General features: G+C 41.7%; 1 protein-coding gene across 1 annotated transcript in view; it reads right to left on the bottom strand.

Annotated features, from left to right (window-relative positions):
* Rad23b (RAD23 homolog B, nucleotide excision repair protein) overlaps positions 1 to 19,751 on the bottom strand; it is a 36,125-nt gene extending 16,374 nt beyond the window's left edge. The window contains exons 1-5 of the mRNA XM_070011165.1: positions 19,298 to 19,751; positions 6,025 to 6,106; positions 4,074 to 4,153; positions 2,271 to 2,539; positions 1,003 to 1,058 (exon numbers count right to left, since the gene is read on the bottom strand). Coding sequence (XP_069867266.1) covers positions 1,003 to 1,058; positions 2,271 to 2,539; positions 4,074 to 4,153; positions 6,025 to 6,106; positions 19,298 to 19,363 — 553 coding nt within the window. The 5' untranslated portion in view covers positions 19,364 to 19,751. The remainder of the gene's footprint in view (positions 1 to 1,002; positions 1,059 to 2,270; positions 2,540 to 4,073; positions 4,154 to 6,024; positions 6,107 to 19,297) is intronic.
* Positions 19,752 to 22,550: the final 2,799 nt, after the last annotated feature.

The raw sequence follows: 22,550 nt of genomic DNA, 5'->3' as shown, positions 1-22,550 counted from the left end.
AACTATAGAAAGCCTCAGGTACAGATTGGAAGAAGAATGATGTCACAGAAGCCAAAAAAGAGAACAGTTTCAAGAAGAGACCCCCTCCTGCCTCCCCCTCCACCATGTAAACTAAAGAACAAAGGGACCCAAGGATCACAAAGTTGAGGAGGAACAGGTGACAAAAGATGTAAAAAGAGCTGGGCACTGGTGGCTCAGGGAGCTCGGGGGCAGCACCCAAGGCCCAGAGTTCAAGCCCTATGACCGACTCCCTCCCCCTCCCCAAAGAAAGATGTAAAAAAAAAACAGTAGTAGTAGTAGTAGCAGTAGCAACAAGACATATAGAGAGACCTGTGCTTTTGCTCAGCAGCACTGACACATTCTAATTCTGGCAGCAGAACCTTCAGTAGCAATAGAGATAATTTCCAGTTGGGTCTGTCTTTGAGGTTACAGAACGTAAGTCTCTAGGCAAGCTTCTTCTCCTACCTTTCTAAAACCTTCATACAATTTCCCAAGATGAAACATGGCTCTCTGTGTCTGAAGTAGAGTGATTTCATGGCAAATGGGTTCTAGGAAAGTCTCTCAACAGCAAAAATTAAGTCTGAGTGTTGGAATACTGGAAATCTTATTTAAACATTTTATCAGTATGTATTATTGTTATAAAAATTCAGTAAGAGTTCAAGCTAAACTAAGCATGAGAAACAACCCCAAACTACTACTTCTGGGTGAACACATATTCCAGTGAACTTGTTTCCAGCCTTCTATCCAGTATGTCAAAGAACAAGAATGGGCTTACCACTCAACACATCAAGTCAGCAGGAGCTGTATCAGAGATGTCACAATGAGTGAAAAAAATGCTGAGTAATTTTGACAGAGGTGAGAAGAAAAGCACTATTTTTTTAAGTTAGCCTTTTTGCTAGAAACCAATAAGGAACAAGATGAAAATAGGAACCTAGGCCAAGACACTGTGACAAAAACTAGAGGGGAATTAATATAATTCTGAAGCATATTCATGTTTCTTACCAAGTGCACTTGTTGCATCTTCAAAAAGGTTTGACCGAGACGAATCTCCTGTTGTACTATGAAAGGAATTGAGAAAAATTACATTTCAAAAGAGTAAACAAAATTCAATTTACATTTGTCTAGGAATTATCTACAATTTTCTGACTTTAAGCATAAAGTCTGGCTATAGTGTTTATTTTTTGGTGGTACTGGGGTTTACCCTTAAGGACTTGTTCTTGTTAGGCAGACACTTTACAACTTGAGCTATGCACCTAGCCAAAATTTTCTATCTTAACACTCCTAGTCTGAAAATCTATCCTCAAAATGTCCAAAGATATAAATAATGGCCTTAGGGACAGTTTACTCTAATTTAAAAAAGAAAACAAGCAACTAAAATAATCTAGCCAAATATGGGTGGGTGGCTCATACCTATAAATCTAGCTACTCAGGAGGTTTTAATTCTTGTTTTATTCATTTGTATTTCCTAAAGTTTGTACTCAAAATAATGACTTCAATTGTGGTTTCTCTCAAATCAATAGTTGCTTGGAAAGTAACTATCAAAATAGATACAAGTATATGGCTGAGCTAAAGCTCAATGTTTAGTTGCTTTATTTTTGTTTTTTTTTAATATTTTTAGGTTTTTTTTTTTGGTGGTTGTGGGGCTTGAACTCTGGGCCTGAGCACTGTCCCTCAGCTCTTCAGCTCAAGGTGAGTGTACCACTTCCAGTTTTCTGCTCGTTAATTGGAGAAGAGTCTCATGGACTTTCCTGCCTGGACTGGCTTTGAACGGCAATCCTCAGATCTCAGCCTCCTGAGTAGCTAGGATTACAGGTGTGAGCCACCAGCGCCAGGCTAGTTTTTTTTGTTTTTTGTTTTTTGCAGAGGCAAGCTAAAAAAAAAAACAAAAAAAAACAAAAAACCACCAAAAGACCTTATTATAGACAGTTTGATTTAAAAAAATAAAATAAAATCAAGTTGGGTGCCAGTGGCTCATGCCTTTAACCCTAGCTATTTCAGGAGGCTGAGATCTGAGGATCGCAGTTGAAAGCCAGTCCAGGCAGGAAAGTCCATGAGACTCTTCTCCAATTAACGAGCAGAAAACTGGAAGTGGCACTGTGCTCAATGGTAGAGCATTAGCCTTGAGCTGAAGAGCTTAGGGATAGTGCCCTGGCCCAGAGTTCAAGCCCCATGACCAACCAAAAAAAAAAAAAAAAAAATCAAACTTAACACATGAAAGTTTTTATTGTATACATATTTTGAGATATAATCTCCTATAGCCCTTGTTTTACCTGTCAGTTGATGTTGGGCTAGTCGCCACTGGTGTCTCCACTGGCTTTTCTGCAGGTGTTTCTTGCTGAGTTGCACTAGCAGGTGCAGGTTCAGAAGATGCTGTGGTGGGTGCTGGAGCAATAGATGCAGGTGTGGAAGTTGGAACCAAAGCAGGAACAGGGGTTGGAGCCTGAGCCACAACTGTTGTGGTTGAGGAACTAACTGCAGTAGTAGTGGTAGGACTGGATTGTTGAGTTGTAGCTGGTGCTGATGTTGTCACTGCCTTAGGCTAACCACAAGAAGCAAAACAATTATGATAAAATATATTATTAAAGAATTTCTAGTTAAGAGTGTTATTATAGGGTGCCTCAAACACTAATACAAATTTGTAACATGAACATAATTTTGTAAAATAACAATGATCAATAGCAAAATGAACCACTTTATTACTCAAAATTTCTAAGAGATTTCATGTTATCAAGCTTAATTAGCTTAAGCCAATAAGTTAAGCCTTTCTATCAATTTAGTATTGATACAAAGTCAGTATTTTAAAGTAAACAGAAATATAATCTGAAAAGTATCCACATAATTTTCACAAAAATCTTCATGTGCCTTCGCTACAATTTTAACTTATCAGGTTGAAAAGTGATTAAACTAGATCATTAGGGTACAGGCTCCATGACTGAATTTTTGTGGCTTGATCAAGAGGATGTCTGCACACTGACTGATGCACCATGATGTGATGCAGCCAAGAGAGCTCTTGCCAGAGTGTGTGGCTTCCAAAGCTGAGCTACTGATATAAATACTTTTTCATATAAAGCAACTGCCTCAGGCACTTCACTATAGTAACAACAAGCTGACTGGCGCCATTTATCAGATGAAAAGTCAATCTTGAAAATCAAACACAACTTCCCTAACTAGGCTTAACTTTCCCATTACATTATTATCTATCGATCAAGATCCATACTCAGATGGGGCACAAGTAGCAGAATCTAGGCCTTGAGCAAAAAAAAAAGCCAAGCAAGAATGAGTTCAAGCCCCATTTTACTGGCACAAAAATACATATTTCCCATTTTATAGTGAAATATTTCATTTTCATAAATCACAACTTCATTAATCATACCAAAATTTTTTAGTTTCTAAAATTCTCTCTTCACTAAGAATTACCAGAATAACAAGCTTACAGTATGTCTTTACTGCTATAAAGTGTTTTTCAGTTCTAGTACAAAACCCATTAAGATACCCTTATTAGAAGCTGCAGAATAAAAGAAATTAATTTGATCGCTAAGTTTAAATTACATAGTGACTTTAGCAAAACTAATCTGAAAATGTTCTGTACTTATATTGCTTCATTTTACATAAAAATGACATTAAAACTACAAACGAGCAAAAGTATTATGAATGAGCCTACAAATGACCTAATTTTAAAATTATTAACAGCAGCTAAATATACAATTCCAAAGATAAGTCCACTTTGTGGACTTACTATATTTTTAAACATTTATGGGTGCTAAAGGCCTGTAGAGCTGAGATGGTAGTGTATCAGGCTAGCAGGCCTGAGTTCTAAGCCAGTACTGTAGCCTGGCACCAGTGGCTCATGCCTGTAACATAGCTCCTCAGGAGGCTGAGATCTGAGGATCATAGTTTGCAATCAGCTCAGGCAGGTAAAAGTCTGTGACACATGTGGTAGAGAAATAGCCTTGCCTTGAAAAAGCTAAGGGATAGCACCCAGGCTGAGTTCAAGCCCTAGTTTTGAAACAAAACCAGTATTGCATGTACTTGTACACATTCATCAAGATATACAGAATGAGGCTGAAACTTACTTTTGTCACCATAACCACCACAAAGTTTTTTTCATCAATCTTATATTCTTTGAGTGCAGTATCATCATTGAGGATTTTGCCTAATCAGGGAAAAAAAGTTAAAGAACAGTAAGCTTTCTCTTACAAAAAAGTGAAACCAACTCTGTATTAATCACCAATGTTACATACTGAGACCTTGTAGCAAAACAACCAAAAATGTGTAAGCATACGACTAAACAATGTCAAACAAATTTACTGTATACAAAATGCTAAGCAATTAAAAAAATCAAATGCTTAATTATATAAGACTTGGTGTACAAGGAAACATGAAGTATGTCCTAAGAGGAGATCTTAAAGAAAAACAACATTGTGATTGTCCTATCCCCTGTAAAATAACCCGTATTTTTTTGATAGGAGGAAGGGCAATCTAACTACCAGTCCCAAATACCAGATACTTGACAGATCAGAAATATTTCAATGTTGGGAACTGTGTTGAATCTATATATATGCACAAAGGGAAGATGGTATAAAACTCAGTAATGAACAAAGCAGATAAGTCTGTGGTTATACTGAAGATCAGAAACTGGTCAGGACTCCATTCTTCCTTTTCCTTAAATTTATTTTCCATTTTTAAGTATTGTATTAAAAATAATGAGCAGGCAAGGCAGGTACTGTTGGGCAGAGGCCTGTAATCCAAGCTACTTAGGAGGCTGACATTTGAGGATCACAGTTTGAAGCCAGCAGTGGCAAGAAAGTCAGTGAGATCTCATCTCCAATTAACTAGCTGTATGTGACTCAAGGGGTAGAGCACCAACCTTGAGTAGCACCAAGGTGAGCACCAAGGACCAAGATCAAGCGCCAGTACTGAGCAATGAACACTAAAAAAGACGGGACCATATTCTCTATTTTGTATAGGAATGAGATACAGGTTATATATGAAAATCTGTAGTTTTACACTTTTTTTTTTACACTTGTTTTTTGAGACTTCTAGTCTTTGACCCATAAAAAATAATAGTGATGGGCCAGGCCCTGGTGGCTCACACCTATAATCCTCGATACTCAGGAGGCTGAGATCTGAAGATCGGTATTCAAAGCCAGCCCGGGCAGGAAAGTCCAGTGAGACTCCTCTCTACAATTAACTATCAGAAAACTGGAAGTGGTGCTGTGGCTCAAGTGGTAGAGCGCTAGGCTTGAGCTGAAGAGCCCAGGGGTAGAGCCCAGGGCCAGAGTTCAAGCCCCATGACCGACAAAAAAATAAAATAAAAATAAATTTATAGTGATGAATCACTGGGCTAGCATTTCCTCTACACTGCCTCATAAAAGGAAATAATTTGGATGAAGTCTATTTTAACATATATTTTCCTGGTTACTAGTGAGGCTAAATCTGAAATTTCCCATATATATATGTGTGTATATATACATATATATATATATGTATGTATATATATATGTGTGTATATATACATATATATATATGTATATATACACACATATATATATCTATATCCTTAGTTGTTTGCTTCCTAAAATTGGATCATCCTTTTGTTGCTGGTTTCTTATCTGAATATTAATGTTTTACAATCCTGTCACTGGTTTGTTTTTAGTTTCCTTCCTTCTGCCTTCCCACCCTGCCCCCTACCTTTTACTTTTACAGGATTTCAAATATATTCATGAACAATCAGTATATGCTCTAATACAATATTAAAAGTCCAAGATTCTCATTTTGATGAAAACTACAAGAGCAGTTAAAAATGAAATAAAATTACATTCCATGAAAAAAATTATGGAGCAAATGTGAATAAAGAGAAGATTGAATACTAATGCCATTTTCAAATAACTGTTCACTGTTTTTATTTATACAATCATGTTTCTGAATCTATCTGAATTAGTGTAATTTATAATATAGTTCTTCTAAAATGAAAAGAATGTCACCATAAGCTATACAGGGCATATTATTTTCACTATTTCATACCTGCATAAATTAACTTTTGACCCGCCACCGGAAAGGCATCTTTCCCCTTTTCAGATTCAATCTTCTCTTTCAGTGCTTTCACCTATAGGAAAAATAAAAAGTAAAATAAAAATTTTTATAGCCTAAACAACAACAAAAAAATCACAATCCAAACTGAAAAAAATCTGACTCAAGACAAAATTACAATTTTAATTATTGCTTCTAGATATTCAAAAGTTCACATCTTTCCAATAGGTATCAAAAGAAATCCCACTATCAACCTTCATTACATATACACAGATTAAAGCCCTGGATCCAACCCCCTAGCACCAAAAAACAAAGACCATGAAAACTTTACTGATTTGGTAAATTAATTTTAAAAAATATTTTAAGACAAAAAAAACTGTCCCTATTCCCCCCGCCCCCCAGGAAATTTTTGCATGGGCTTACTTCCACAAGAAAAACTTTCCCCTAAGAAAAACCTTGTCTAAGAAATATACTTCACAGTTAAGGGCTAAATTTGAATGTTAAAGGCAAAAGTTCATATTGAAAGTATAGTAATGCTTCATTACCATCTCTCAAATGATTTTATGAAGACCAATTAAAATATAATGTGAGTTGAGTACAGTGTTTTGTGTGTCCATATTGGGGCTTAAACTTAAGGCCTTATGCAAGGAAGCTAAGGGAGTACTTACACTCTACCACTTGGACTACACTCCCAGTCTGTCATTTTGATGGTTAATTGGAGACAGAACCTTCTAGACTTTTCTGCCCAGGTTAGTTCTGACCCATGATGCTCAGATCTCAAGTCTTCTGAGTAGCTAGGATCATAGACTTGAGTCTACTAGCACCCATCTTGAATACAGTGTTTTTAAAACAGCTTTACAGGTGGTTCCAAAGTTTAGCCAAGGCTGATAACTACTAAGTTATTTTAAATGAAAAGTGGAATGAATGCCCTTTACGGCCTCTTAAGGTAGGGTGTGTGTGTTGGTTCTAGAGGGCTTCAACTCAGGGCCTGGGCCCAGTCCCTAAGCTTTTTAAAAAAATTTTTATGCTTAAGGCTAGTGCTCTGCCACTTGAGCCACAGCTCCACTTCAGTATGGCTTCTTTAATTCCTAAAATTATTATGATAGCCTCATTTTAAATGAGTTAGAAAATGAATCTAATTAACTTGTGCAAATGATAAGTAGGATGGCACAGGAGTAAGAAGATAAACTAACGCAGCTTTCTCATACATGTTAATAAAAGTGCATTACTCTGAAGCACAACAATCAAGGGATAATTTGATTTCCTTTAAATCCCCAGAATAGTTCTGAAAATTGTCTAAGTTGGCTTTTGTAAATTATCTGAGAAAAAGGGATAGTTTCTTTGTAAAATTAAGGAGTGATACTAGTGGAGGCTATCGGATATGGCTAGAAGCCAGCTTAGGCACAAGGGCCCATCTCACTCAATGGCTGAGAGGAGTGGCACAAAACTCTTATCCATTGCAAGGGACATACAATGGGTAGGCACAGTGGCCACAAGGAGGTTGACAGCCCAGGGTCAACCTGACAGCACAAGGAGGTTGAAGCCCAGGTCAGTATAGGCATAAAGGGAAATCTTACCTTGAAAAAAAAAATTAATGTAGAAAGGGGTGGGAGGCAGGTGACTCAAGTGCTAAAACCCTTAAGGTATCTTAGAAGCTGAGGCCCTGAGTTCAATTTCCAATACTAACAAAAACAAAACAAAACCATTTTTTGTTGGGGGGGGGGGGGTCCGGTCATGGGGCCTGAAGTCTGGGCCTGGACGCTGTCCCTCAGCTCTTCAGCTCAAGGCTAGCACTCTCCTACTTGAGCCACAGCGCCACTTCTGACTTTTTTTCTTTTTGCTTATGTGGTGCTGAGGAATCGAACCCAGGGCCTCATGCATGCAAGGCAAGCACTCTACCACTGAGCCACCTTCCCAGCCCCAACAAAACCAATTTTTAAGTGATGGGGGTTGGGAAGTTGGCTCAGTGGTAGAGTGCTTGCCGCGCATGCATAAGGTCCTAGGTTCAATTCCTCAACACACATAGGTAGAAAAAAGCCAGAAGTGGGGCTGTGGCTCAAGTGGTAGGGCGCTAGCCTTGAGCTGAGGGACAACGCCCAGGCCCAGAGTTCACAACCGACCAAAAAAAAAAAAAAAAAAAAAAAAAAAGTGATGGTAGAAAGCCAGATGTGGTGGTACACAACTATAATCCAGAACTAAGCAGGGTAAGGTAAGAGGATCCCCAGATTGGATGGACTATACAGAGAGATCTCTCAGAAAGAGATGGTATGCATCTCCAACATAAAGACAGGTGTTTATTTAGACTCAAATACATTAGGGTAGAAAAATCACTATATAATCTTTAAAATTCTTAAGACCAAGCCAGGTACTGGTGGCTCACGCCTGTAATCCTCGCTACTCAGGAGGCTGAGATCTGAGGATCATGGTTCAAATCTAGCCCAGGTAGGAAAGTCCATGAGACTCTTATCCCCAATTAACCACCAGAAAACTGCAAGTGGCACTGTGGATCAAGTGGTAGAGCACTAGCCTTGAGCTGAAGAGCTCAGGGACAGTGCCCAGGCTGATTTCAAGCCCCCATGACCTCCCAAAAAAAAAAAGTATCTTGGGCAGGCACCAATGGCTCACATCTGTAATTCTAGGTATTCAGGAAGCCAAGATCTGAGGGTTTTGGTTCAAAGCTAGCCTGGGAAGACAAATATGAAAAAGATACTCTAATCTAAACACCTAAAAAGCCACAAGTGGAGCTGTGGCTCAAATGGTAGAGTGTCAGCCTTGAGTGAATAAACTAAGGGGCAGCATCCAAGCTGAGTTCAAGACCAAGTACTGGCATGCAAGCATGCATGTGCCCGTGTACACACACACACACGTACGCACACACACACGTACACACACACACACGTACACACACACACACGTACACACACGTACACACGTACACACGTACACACACACACACACACACACACACACAGACTGGAAAGCAATATGGTTTCATCTGAAACACCAGCACAACATACAAGTTCAGGGCACTGCTGGCCTAGTATCATATTAGAGATGTGAAAGGTGGGAAGGAAAAGGGGAAGGGAAGGAAAGGAAGGAGCACTAAGGAGTATTTCATGAAATGAGTTCTGCTGATTCAGTGCAAAGGGGAAAAATTTAGTAGTACAGGAAAAGAAAACTTCATTTTTTGAAATAACTGAATATAGCAGGCAAACTTCAAATTTTTATGATCCAAAAGGCTATTATTTTATACTCACAATCCATTTTTTCAAAACTGTTAAATGGTTTAGACTCCTAAGCCAACTTAAACCCAGCAATTTAATCACTTCTAAAAGACATCGCAGATTATTATGATTTCAACAAGACCAAAACAGATACAAAGACAGAAGAATGAATAGGCTCAACTTTAAGATACCTATAGATTTCAAAGTTCCTATGTAGGCAAGTAATAAATCATTCTAGTACAATACAGAAATGAATAGAGGGAAAGAGGAAGGGGGAAAACAGGTATGTGAGAAAAGCAATTCCATCTACCTGTGGAAGTATCTAGGACTTAGGTCTATCAGTCATTTGTAGCTAATCTACCTACACTGCTGAAACAGATTTACACAATGCTTACAGAGTCATTAAGTTCATTTAGTTGTAAAACTGGCTTTCAGAGATACTAAAGATTTATCTAAACTTAATGAGGAATAGATGGTATAATGTTCTTCAGCAAGACTCACTCTATCACAGGGATTTTCGTTTTTGTTTTGTCAGTCATAGAGCCTGGGCACTGTCTCTAAGTTTTCTCGCTTAAGGCTAGTGCTGCTCTGCCACATTGGGCCAGTGCTATTTCCAGTTTTTTGGTGGTAAATTGGAGGTAAGAGTCTCATGGACTTTCCTGCCTTGGCTGGCTTTGAACAGTGATCCTCAGACCTCAGCTTCTGGAGCAGCTAGGATTATAGACGTGAGCACATGGCTGGTTTCTTCTTTTTTAATAGCACATTTCTTCCAAAGATTTAATGAATTTACACATTACATATCAAACCAGTTCTTAATTTTCACGCCAAAATGGCAAGACGTTTAGTGTTTATGTATTGTTCAAAACTGATTATGTCAAGGTAAAAGAAAATATTCATACAAATTTTTTACAGACAGAATAAAAATGGAAATGTAAAGGAAAAAACAAATAAGGGAAAACTGTCAAAACAAGATTTATATTTTTAAAAATTACTACAACTGCCCAGGTGCCAATGGCTCACATTTGTAATCTTAACTACTCAGGAGGCTGAGATCTAAGGATCACAGTTCAAAGCCAGCCTGGGCAGGAAAGTCTATGAGACTTGACTTACCATTTTATCTTAGGCCCTGAATTCAAGCTCCAGGACCGGCACGAAAGAAGGAAAGAAGGAAAGAAAGAAAGAAGGAAAGAAAGAAAGAAAGAAAGAAAGAAAGAAAGAAAGAAAGAAAGAAAGAAAGAAGGAAAGAAAGACAGAAAGAAAGACAGAAAGACAGAAAGAAAGAAAGAAAGAAGAAAAGTGCATATTCTAGAAATGTAAAAATCAATGTTGTTATGGTTTGAAATGATCAAATTTCCTCCTCAGGATTGTGCACATTTGATGCTTTGTCCTTAGCTGGTAGCCCTATTTTGGGAGGTTCTGGAAGCTTTAGGAGGTGGGACCTAGTTATAGGAAGTAGGTTATTGGTAGTTTTCGAAACTGTCATCTCAATAAGGAAAAAATAATCATAGCAAAACTAGAGTCCATCCAGGGAAAAGGGAGGAAAAACAAATCTTCCTATGGCAATAGGAAACCAAATACACTACTATGATTATCAGGTAGGAACATCATGTGTTAAAAATTTATGCTCATGGACTTAAGCAAAACAAATCCATGATGCTATAGGCATTTACCTCTGGACACACAGTGGTAAGCACAAACACTAAGTTGAATTTAATTATACCTGGAGTTTTCAAGAAAGAACAATGACTTAAGAATAGGTCCATATTGCCAAGCACTCTTGTCTTTGAACAATGTATATGTATTATCTCAAACCCAATAAACCTTTAAAATTCCAGTATCGTTATCCTCATTTTAGAGAAGTGAACAGCCCCTAACTGGGTAACTTGCTCAAGGTTAGAAAGCAAGTGGTACAGGCAGGACTGAAAGCAGACAGCCTGACTTAAGTCATATTATCCTGAGTATACTCATGGGCTCTGCTTTAGCTGCACAAATTGGAAGTGAAAGCATGAGAGAATGAGAGCCAATGAAAAGAAATGGGATTAAATGTATATAATATTCCTTACAGCTGGAATCAGAGGAAATGAATACACAGCAGAATGCTAACAACAGACTGTGGTAAGAAAAGCTAGTTACTAGAGCTAATAACAGATACCAATACTTGGTTAATATTAAAAAAAAAAAAAAACAATACCTAACACATGCCATGAGGCTCAGAATTGCATCCAACTTCATAAATACACATTTGTGTTGGTCCTGGAAACTGCCCCTGACCTTTTTTGCTCAAGGCTAGCACTCTACCACTTGAGCCACAGCTCTACATCTGGCTTTTTGGTGATTAATTGGAAATAAGCCCCAAAGGCTTTCCTGCCTGGGCTGGCTTGGAACTTCAATCCTCAGATCTAAGCCTCGTAAGTGGCTAGGATTACAGGCAAGAGCCACTGGTGCCTGGTTCCTCCCCCTCCTCACTGTTACATTATTAGCGCTGGTCCTGGCAGGGCTTTGAACTCATAGTCTGGGTACTGTCCCACCTGGGTGGTATCCTACTGGGGTCCAGCTCAACTTGGTATTTTAGAATTCACAAAAGCAACTACATCAAGGAAAAGGATAATGTGAAGAATAAGTAAACTAGTAGGTGCCAGGGACTCACAAAATTCAAAACTCTTACCTCTCAAACATATCCCAGTTCCACTGCCACTCTAACTACCCTGGTCCAAGGGCAACTGCTGTGAACTACTGCATAAATCTCCTAACTGGTGCCCCTGTTTCCCCTCTTAACTACCCTACTATCCAGTTTTCACAAAGCATCAAGGTAGCTCATACCTGTAATCCTGTCACAGAGCAAGCCATCAAGCGTAAGGTTCTGAGTTCATACCCAGCACTAGCTTCCCAAAATGTGTATGTGTGTGAGCATGACAGAGAGAGGGAGGGAGGGTTAAGAGCAAGAGAGAGACAGAGACAGTAACCTTGAAAAACCCCAGCGTTCAACACCCTACAAGATGAGGCCCCTGGCACAATTCTCCCTTTACCTAAGCAAAGTAAGTCTTTTTGAGTCTCAAAATACACTCTTAAACTCTCAAGGTCTTTGTCCTAAGAGTTCCCCAACAGAAAACACTCTCAAAGTGTTCATTATTATTCAGATCTGAGATTAAATGTCACTTTCTTTAAGGCCTGTAGGGACTACTCAATTAAAAGTAGCCTTAAGCAATAAAATCTCATCCTATTTCAGTTTTCCACAATGCAAATTTTTATGTTTAGTAGGTTCTTCAAATTATTTTTTAAACATTTTATCCAACTAGAATGAATACAACCTGAATACAGTGAATAAGTAATCACAATATTTGTTAAATGAATCAACAGGTAAACGTGTTACACTGAGAGATCACTGATTTGATAGTGATTCAATTCATTCAAAAGATATTTATTAAATGACTATTATGTGTTAGACACAGAAAGTGCAATAATTTGTCAGGAATCAAACAAGTTTTTCTTAATTTCTCCCTGTATTCACTCTTCTAATAGGCCAAGACCTATAATTTTATCTCATGATATAGTTTTTTTTTTTTGGTCAGTTGTGAGACTTAAACTGTGGGCCTAGGCCCTGTCCCTCAGCTTTTCAGCTTAAGGCGAGCGCTCTACCACTTGACCCACAGCGACACTTCTGGTTTTCTGGTGGTTTATTAGAGATAAGAGTCCCATGGACAGTCGGGCGCTGGTGGCTCATGCCTGTAATCCTAGCTACTCAGGAGGCTGAGATCTGAGGATCGAGGTTCAAAGCCAGCCCGGGCAGGAGAGACCGTGAGACTCCTATCTCCAATAAACCACCAGAAAACCGGAAGTGGCGCTGTAGCTCAAGTGGTAGAGCGCTCGCCTTGAGCTGAAGAGCTGAGGGACAGCGCCCAGGCCCGGAGTTCAAGCCCTATGACCGACAAAAAAAAAAAAAAAAGAGTCCCATGGACTTTCCTGCCTGGATTGGCTTTGAACCATGATCCTCAGATCTCAGCCTCCTGAGTAGCTAGGATTACACAATGTGAGCCACCAGCATCAGGCATGATATATTAATGTCAATACTAAGTGCTTTTAATAAACAAGAAAACTGGTATAATAAGGCACATATCTAGCATGATTGTATTTTAAGAATACAATAAATTACCAAAGGAACAAATTACTAACAAATACTGCATTACATAACAAGCAGTATTTTATAACAATCGCCAACATTAGGTGGTAAACCACAAAGTGAAGTGGTTCTTTGCATATTTTTTTTATTGTGAAAATGCCGTACAGAGGAGTTACAATTACATGGGCAAGATAACGAGTTCTTTGCATATTACTGTGGGAATTTTTGTTTGTTTGTTTTTGTTTTTGGTCAGTGGTGGGGTCTGAACTCTGGGCCTGGGTACTATCCTGTAGCTCTTCAGCTGAAAGCTCGCTCTCACTCTACCACTTGAGCCACAGAGCCACTTCTGGCTTTTTTTTTCTGCTTATGCATTGCTCATGCATGCAAGGCAAGCACTCTACCACTGAGCCACCTTCCCAGCCCCGATTCTGTGCAAATTATTATCTAGAACTCTAAATGCTATTTATTACCTTCATAATTCTTTTATCAAATATAGTAAATGTATAGTCAGTCAGTGTCATGTATTTAACCTTCATGTCAAATTTAACAAGCCATCTCTCCCCCTTTCCAGGTTATCCAAAGCACATAATCAGCATCAAGGATTTGGCAGACTTGAAGATTAATCTTTGATGTACTCTTTGATATTATTTCAGTGGTATAATAAACTACTACACTAAGTCAAGCCCTAGGAGCTCAGTCCCTGCCTTCTTGGGTATCTTGATCCCAGTGCCCCATCCTAGCTACTCAGGAGTTGAGATCTAAGCCAGATCAGGTAGTAAAGTCTGTGAGATTCTTTTCAGTTAACTACCAAAAGCTGGGAATGAAGCTGTGGCTCAAGTGGCATAGCTCCAGAAAAAAAAAAAAAATGCTAAGAGACAATGCTCAGGCCCTGAGTTTAAGACCCAATATTAACACATAAATATATCTGAGATTAAAAATCACCTCAGTTAGAATGGTCATCATCAAGAAAACAAACAACAAATGCTGATGAGGTCATGTGGCCAAAAGGGAATTCCATTACACTGTTGGTGGGAATGTAAGCTAGTTCAACCACTTTGGAAAGAAGTATGGAAGTTCCTCAAAAAACTAAATAGCTCTATACTACAACCCAGCAGTTCCACTCCTGGGCATTTATCCAATAAAACACAATCAAGGTTACAGTAAAGCAAGCTAGCAGCACACCCATGTTCATTGCAGCACAATTCACCATAGTCAAGGTACAGATGCCTCGGGCTGGGAAGTTGGCTCAGTGGTAGAGCGCTTGCCTTGCATGCCTGAGGCCCTGGGTTCGATTCCCAGCACCACATAAACAAAAAGAAAAAAGCCGGAAGTGGCACTGTGGCTCAAGTGGTAGAGCACTAGCCTTGAGCTGAAGAGCTGAGGGACAGCGCCCAGGCCCAGAGTTCAGGCCCCACGACTGGAAAAAAAAAAAAAAAAAAAAAAGGTACAGATGCCTCTCAACAGATAAATGGATCAAGAAAACATGATATACACAACAAAGGAATTTTACTCATCCATTAGAAAGAACAATATTGTACTATTTATAAGGAAACAGATGTGCAAAAATGTTATTAAGGGAAGTCAGGCCCAGAGGAAAAGAGCTTGCATGTTTTCCCTCATTTGAGACAGATAGACTATCTATAAATCCACAATAAATACTTTGGGTGGTGTGGTTACAAATGAATTAAGTGAAGTATTAACAGATGACATGGAGAGGTCAAATAGTATAATCCTTTAGAGCCCAACAAGATCAGCGCTAAGAAATGGGTACATGACAGAGGAAGAGTGGAACCAAGGGGAGGTGTAGACAAATGGAGTGGGAAGAGGGGTTAGAATGCAGTAAAAAAAAATTCATTGTATATACCACAATTAAGAAAAGGGAAGGGGTGGGTAAGAATGTTCAAGGGGGTAACATGGATCAAGATGCACTGTAATCATAAACTGCTTTGTTAAATGGTATCTCCTTTGCACAACTATTTAAAAAGAAAAAAACCCTAAGTTTGGAATAGGAAAAACAAACAAACAAAAAAATCATGTGCATTAGCCAGGTGCCAGTGGCTCATACCGTAATCCTAGCTACTTTGGAGGCTGAGATCTGAGGACTGTCATCAGAGGCCAACCAAGGCAAAAGTCCACAATAAATTAACCACCAAAATAGCTCAAGTGGGGCTGGGAATGTGGCTTAGTGGTAGAGTGCTTGCCTAGCATGCATGAAGCCCTGGATTTGATTCCTCAGTACCACATCAACAGAAAAAGCCAGAATGGCACTGTGGCTCAAAGTGACAGAATGCTAGCTTTGAGCAAAAAGAAGCTCAGGGACGGTGCCCAGACACTGAGTTCAAGCTCCAGGACTAGCAAAAAATAAATAAATAAAATAAAATAAAAATAAAAGCCCAAGAGGAGCTGTTGCTCAAGTGGTAGAGCACTAGCCTTGAGCAAAAAGGCTCAGGAACAGTGCCTAGGCTCTGAATTCAACTCTAGAACAGGTCTGCGCGCGTACACACCCCCCCCCCCAAAACTATCCTCATGCCTCTAATCTTAGCTACTCAGGTGTCTGAGATCTGAAGATCATGGTTCAAAGCCAGTCTGGGCAGAAAAGTCCAAGAGCTTCTTACCTCCAATAAACTACTCAGAAAAAGCTGGAAGTGGCCCTGTGGCTCAAGTGGTAGAGCCCTAGCCTTAAGCACAAAAAGGCTCAAGGACAGCACCCAAGTCCTGAGTTCAAGCCCCAGGAGCCACAAAACAAACAAAAAAGTCCCCACAACTATGTGAATGCCATCTCTCCCTCTATATTTCTACCACACTATCAAAATGCAGAATCTTGAGGAATTTTATAAACTAGGGGTCTATCTGGCATCTCGTATTTTACCTGACTTATGAAATGGTAACTCCTAGGTACATCACCTACATCACCTTTACAGTTAACAACAACAGAAAGAGTGGGGAAGGTGCTAGTGGCTCAAGCCTATAATTCTAGCTCCTTAGGAGGATTTTGATTCAAAGACAGCCCAAGGAGGAAAGTCCTCCAGAGTTCCATTTTAAAAACCCAGAAAAACCAAGGCTGGAGATGTGGTTCAAGTGGTAGGGTGCCAGCCATGTAATCAAATTACCTCTATCAGTGCCAAGGTCAAAACCCCAGTATCACCCCAACAAAAGATTAATAGAAGAACATCTATTTTATCAAAAAAATCTCCTTATTTCATAGACAGGTCACTTTTACAGAGGAATGTAATACTGTAGTTGAAAAGCAAAACAAAAACTTTTGTAAAGGTTAACACTAAAGACAATGCACAGTTAAGGAAGTGGTACAAAATAGTTACTATAATCAAAGTCCATGAAAGGGGAGAACTTTCCAAGTTTCAGAAACTACATCAATAAAAACCTTAAAAATTGTCTTGCTTTTCCTGCTTTCTATATACCCTTGCTGTTGGGCCTCAACTGGGTGAATGAAAACTCCCAGAAGATCTATCCTTGTATTCCTCCAGTCCTGCTCCCTGAACATTTACTTACTCAACAAACACATCACTTCATGATTCTCTTGATCTCTCAATCCTTTCTTTTACTTTGGCTAATGTACACCTCAAATTCACAAGTTTCTATACAACCTACTATATGTAAGTTAATTTCCTTAGTTGCTTCTAGGTAAAAACTGAACAAGGTCAAACCTGAAAGAACCAAAACATTAAGTCTCGGTCAAAAGCTGTAAAGTGTAGATAGGTATTCCTATAGGCCTCACAAAAATTCCTTCTTTTAGATCTATTTCTAGTGTCTCTGGTTACATAGTTGCACAGCAGATTAGAAACAGGACATTAGTGTCATTATTAAGGTAATTTTTACTTTTAAATTGGAATTCTAAAACATTGCATCAAAAGCAATGAAAAGTCTCGAGGTTTTTATTAAAAGGTGGGGCCAGTGGTAAAGTTCTTTTTTAGTTCACAGGAGGCCCAGCTTGGCTCCCTAGTAAGGGGAGGGGGAGAAGGGGAAGGAGGAGAGAGATATTACCTGATTTGGAAAACCCCACTCATCAGTTTTTAAACAGTAATAAGAGCAACTTATAACAAAAAGTTGAAGAAACAACTATTTACAACTAACTTCATTAGCTTTGTTAGTATATGTTCACATACATAAAGCCTGAAAACCTATGCAAATTTTGCAGGGCATAAATATTTCAGTGTAGGGTGGAGTCACTGAACAGCTTCATTAAAGCCATTTTAAAAAAGACTTTCAATAATTCTGGAATACTGAATACTGTAAGCTTATCGTTTTCCAGGGCACCAACATTATCCCAAGAGTCAAAGCCAAAGATACATTTTACACAATTTTACCTAAAATCATTAAACAGACAAACTACATTATAACTTTCATCCTTCAACTTACTAAAACACACCAGGGAAAATTCAAAATAATTCGGTTCGATTAGCAATTAGTTCAAAGAGTGTTGGTAATTACTTTTGAAGACATTTAAAACTTTCTCAATGTAAGTAATATTTTCTGTACCTTTTAAAAGTTACTAGACAGCTTTATATCTACAAATAATGACAGAACTTATCAAATCATTTTGTGTCATAATCTTCCAAACAGTTGGGAACTTTTTCAAGCAATTAAAGATGCTTAGAAATGAAATAATAGGTAAAACACCATAATTATTTTGATTAAGTCTCATTTATGGACCACCAACTAAATACCATTTAATTTTCTTATCTCTCCAACTGTTATTTCTACTCTAGAATAGAAAAATTCGTTCCAGATCACAGCCAAGTAAGTTAAAAAGCCACAAATGGAACTCCAGTGTATTTAATTAACACAACGATCTCCACCCAAATCAGCTTTTAAAAAGTATACATGTAGATGGGCAGTAAGTTGCTGCTTTGAACTTAGCATTACGACCGTATTAGTGGTGTGCGACATCACCATTTCAGAATGTATAAATAAACCTACACCCATGGTAGTTTTTGACTCTTGGTATGAAGTTGTACTATCTTCAACACCGTGTCTTTCCGTATGATTATTTATCATGTAGACTTGAAAGAGTTTCAAGGCTTTCACTCCGAATTGCTTCGAAGTTTTCTTCTTCTCCTCCCCACCCCCTTGGGAACTATTCAGAGTGTCAGGGGACCTTCGAAAAATCTGGAGGTGAAGCTGAGCCTGGCTTTGCAATACAAAAAAATAATAATAACAATAATTCACCAACGGAAAGGGCTGAGAGTGTGAGTGATCCACGTGTGCCAATGAGTTCGGTGGCTAGATAACCATTGCAAAAGAAAAAGAGAGGAAAAAAAAAACCCATCTGAGATACAGGGCTAACATCTTTCACGAAAGGGCACCGAATTCATTTTCACCACCCTTCGCACGTACCTCCTTCGCGGCTGCAGACGCAATCTGGGTTGTTCTTTAAAAAAAAAAAGTTGATGATCTCCAGTTCACCTGGACCGCCCAGGCCTCACCAGGTCCTCCGGGGCAGTGACAACGCCTCGGGCTCCCTTCCCCCTCCGGTGCACCGCGGCCGGCCACCAGGTTCCGCCGCCCAGGCGGCTCGGCCTCCCCTCCCCCCTCCCGCCCCACGACCACGCGCTCCCGGCCCAGGCCTCGAGCGCCCCGCGGGTCGGGGCTCCTCCACGCCATCTGCCTCCAGGCCTCGGGCTCTGGGCTTATGGCTCCCTCCCCCCCCCCACCTTCTCCGGCCACAAAGGCCGCGGAGACTCTGAAGGGGGGGGGAGAGTCGACCGCCCCTGGACCCCCGCACGGGACCGCGGCCCAACCGCGCCCAGGCCCGCGCCCGGAACCCCGTGGCCCCCGCCGCGTCCCCAGCTCTCCGGGCCGCGGGTCGCGCGACGCCCCCCCCCCCCCGCCCCGGCCAGGCTCCCCGGCGCGGCCGCCCTCGGCCGGCCGCTGCCCGCACGCGGCCGCCGCCCCCCGCCGCGCGTACCGTCTCCTCCGGGTCGATGTCGATCTTGAAGGTCTGCTGCTGGAGGGTCTTGAGGGTGACCTGCATGGTGGCCGCCGTGGCTCCGCTGCCGGGCCCCGAGCCGGGTGCTGGCCGCTGGGCGGGGTCTGGCCGGGCCGCCCCGGGGTCGCCGCGCCGCTCGCGCTCTCGGGAGGGAGGAAGACGGTGGGGGTGGGGGCTTGTCACATTCGCCCCGCCGAGTCTCCTTCCCCCCGGCCCAGCCCGCGCCCCAGGCCGCGCCGCAGCTCCCGCGACCGCGGCCTCGCCGGCGAGCTGGGGGCCGCGGTGCTTCCTCAGGCGCTCAGCCGCGGAGTCCTCCCTCGGCGCGAGGGAGCTCCTCGAGATCGGCGGAGAATCCGCTACCTCACCACAGGATGGTGGCCGCCATCACCGTGACTCGCCGAGACGTGCCCCCTCCCCCACTAAGAAAAAAAACCCGGGGGTGGGGTAAGGGGGGGTAAGTGAGGAGAAGGGGGGGGAAAAAATGGGGCGGGCGGGCCGAGGTGCGCAGGCGCAGGGTGCGGCGAAGTTCTACGCAGGCGCAGATAGGAACTCCTCCCCGGAATTGGGGGCGGGGCGGCTGGACGCTGTGGAATGTCGGCTGCCCGGTTCGGGCGTGCGCAGGCGCACACCGCGGGCGTCGGCGGCGCTAGGGACTACCTCGTTGCGCCGTCTGCCGCCGGCGTGATCCCGCCCACGGCCTCTCCGCCTACGTTGAGTCTCCGCCCCTCAGCGCGCGTTGCGCAATCGGTCGCCGGGGAAGAGCAGCGACGTGGAGAAGCCGATGGAGTGGATGCTGAGCCGGGAGCTGGGGGGCCTAGAGGGCGGTAGATCGGGCGGAGCGAGTGTAAGTGAGAAGACGGCGGTCACCGGCGTGGTGGCCGGGCGGCCGGCCGGCCATGACGGGGCGCTTACTGTGAGGCGAGCGTTTGTGGTGTCGACTGCTTCTTTAATCCTGGAGAGTACCGACTCCCGCCATGGAGGGCCCGGGTTCAGATTTTCCTAGTTCTTCACGCGCCTCGGAACCTCGGGAGTAAACAGAAAGACGGATTTAAAACGGAAGCTGGGGGCCGGGCGCCGGTGGCGCACGCCTGGAATCCTGGGGAGGCCGGAGTCTGAGGGTCGGGGTTTGAGGCCAGCCCAGCCAGGGAAGCCCCGGGGCCTCGGATTAACCCGCTGGCGTTGGAGGTGTGGCTCGGGTGGTCGAGCGCCAGCCCCGAGGGGAAAACGCCGGTAAACGGCATCCTCACCGCTGGGCGCGGGTGGCACACGCCGGTAACCCGGAGCCAATCCGGAGGCTGCTGCGAGCGGAGGAGCGCGGTTCGAAGCCAGCCTGAGCAGAAAAGCCCAGGAGACTCTCACCTCCAGTAAGCTACGCAGAAAATGCTGGAAGTGGGGCTGCGGCTCAAGAGCCCTGGCCTTGAGCACAGAGAGGCTCAGGGACAGCACCCAGGCCCTGAGTTCAAGCCCTACAACTGACTTTAAAAAAAAAAAAAACACTTCCCTGCCCTGTTCTCTTGATCCAGAGGAAAAGCTCTCCCCAACCCAGTGGGATAGTAAGTAGGTAGTTGTAACCCCCTTAGCTCTCCGTTTCCCCTTTCCCCAAGAGCCTTCTCAAACGGGGCCTTCTGGGTGAAGACTACCCTCCCCCCAAATTCTCCGAGTCCTTTAGTTTTCTCTGTAGCAATCATAAGCCGATTGCCATATAACCTGCAAATGTATTTGCTACACTTATGATCATTAAACCCCAGACGAGCTGCGCAAAGGCATGAATTTTGTTAGTGCTCCTAAGAAAACATGCCTAATACATGGTAAACATGCAGTAAAAGAATACTAATGAATGTGCTTAGGGTTGATAAGAAGTAAAATGGAAACGGTAATGTCATTCTGGAATGATGCAGGTAAAGTCTTAATACTGGGAACCTATGGACAGCCCATTATGTTAGTTGGCTGTTAGTACAGGAAACTCATCTTTTTAGTGAGTTTCTTATAAATGAATTCACTGAGTGTGGTAATAATAAAATTTCAAAAACAAAAATTCTGAATTGCTACATATGCATTAGCTCAGTTGATGTGGAGAAACTGTCATCTCATGCTACTATCAGTTATATTTAAACTACCTGATCTATTTCACAGCCCTTGGTTTTATGAAAAATCAGCCTCCCAACAAACAAGCAAAAAAAAAAAAAGCAAAGTAAAAGTTAACATGATTACTTTAAGTAATGTGAGACTTTTAGATTTGTTGAAAGGTGCCTCACTTTCAGCAGAATTTGGGTCAGTTTTGTAGATAAAAAATGAATCAAGCGTCCTCAGTATTTAACTCCATGTATCCTGAATACTGACAATTTTCCTTCCCTCAGCACCGTCTCTTTGGGGCCATGGGGCTATAGATCTGCAGATGCAAAGGTCTAATGCATGTCCTTTACAGATGAGATAATGGAGGTTGAGTATTGTGCCAGCAGTCACACAACTAGTAAGGGGCAGATGTCAAGTTTGAACTCACAATAAGCTTCGAAGCTAGATACCTGGTTGTGTTGCTCCTAATAAGGTGCCACTCCCAATCTCATATTTGATTTAAAGTGGTAATGTACAAAAGTTTTAAAGTTAGGCAGGTCACTCTGTGACCAGTTGCAAATCACCTCTCTGGCCTGTATCTTCATGTATACAATATCCTACTTGGTTTTGCATGGACAAAACAAACAAAAAACCAACAAAAACAAAAATCAAGAAGTTGTAATTCAAGTGGTAGAGCACCAACCTTGAGTGAATAAACTAAGGGACTGTGCCCAAAAGAAACTTAAAAAAGATCCAAAGCATAGCAATAATATAATTACATATTCAAACGACTTTCAGATGTTTGCCAGCTTTGAGAGCCCACATGATCTAATACTTCTTCTGTACCCCTTACTCTCATCCTTCCATACCACCTTTCTTTCATTCTTCAAGCTGACTGAGCTGGTTCTATCTTCTGGGCCTTTGTACTTGAGGTTCCTTTACCTTGAAACACCAACTAGGTGAGTGAGTGACTAACACTTTTTCATCTTTACGTTCTTCTCTGTGATAATTCGTTGCTTATTTTTGTTTCAGATAGGATCTTATTATGTAGCTCAGTCTGGACTCAAACTTAGGATCCTCTTGCATTCCTGTTTCAAGTGCTGGGATTACTCATACCTTGCCTAGTGCCTTTATGATTTGACTGTCCTCTTTCAAATTCATGGTATTGCTATATGAAGTT

This window comes from Dipodomys merriami, unplaced genomic scaffold (assembly GCF_024711535.1).
Source record: "Dipodomys merriami isolate MVZ:Mamm:240054 unplaced genomic scaffold, mDipMer1.0.p SCAF_11, whole genome shotgun sequence".
In the NCBI taxonomy this organism is placed as follows: domain Eukaryota; kingdom Metazoa; phylum Chordata; class Mammalia; order Rodentia; family Heteromyidae; genus Dipodomys; species Dipodomys merriami.
This window is presented reverse-complemented; position numbering and strand designations above follow the sequence as displayed.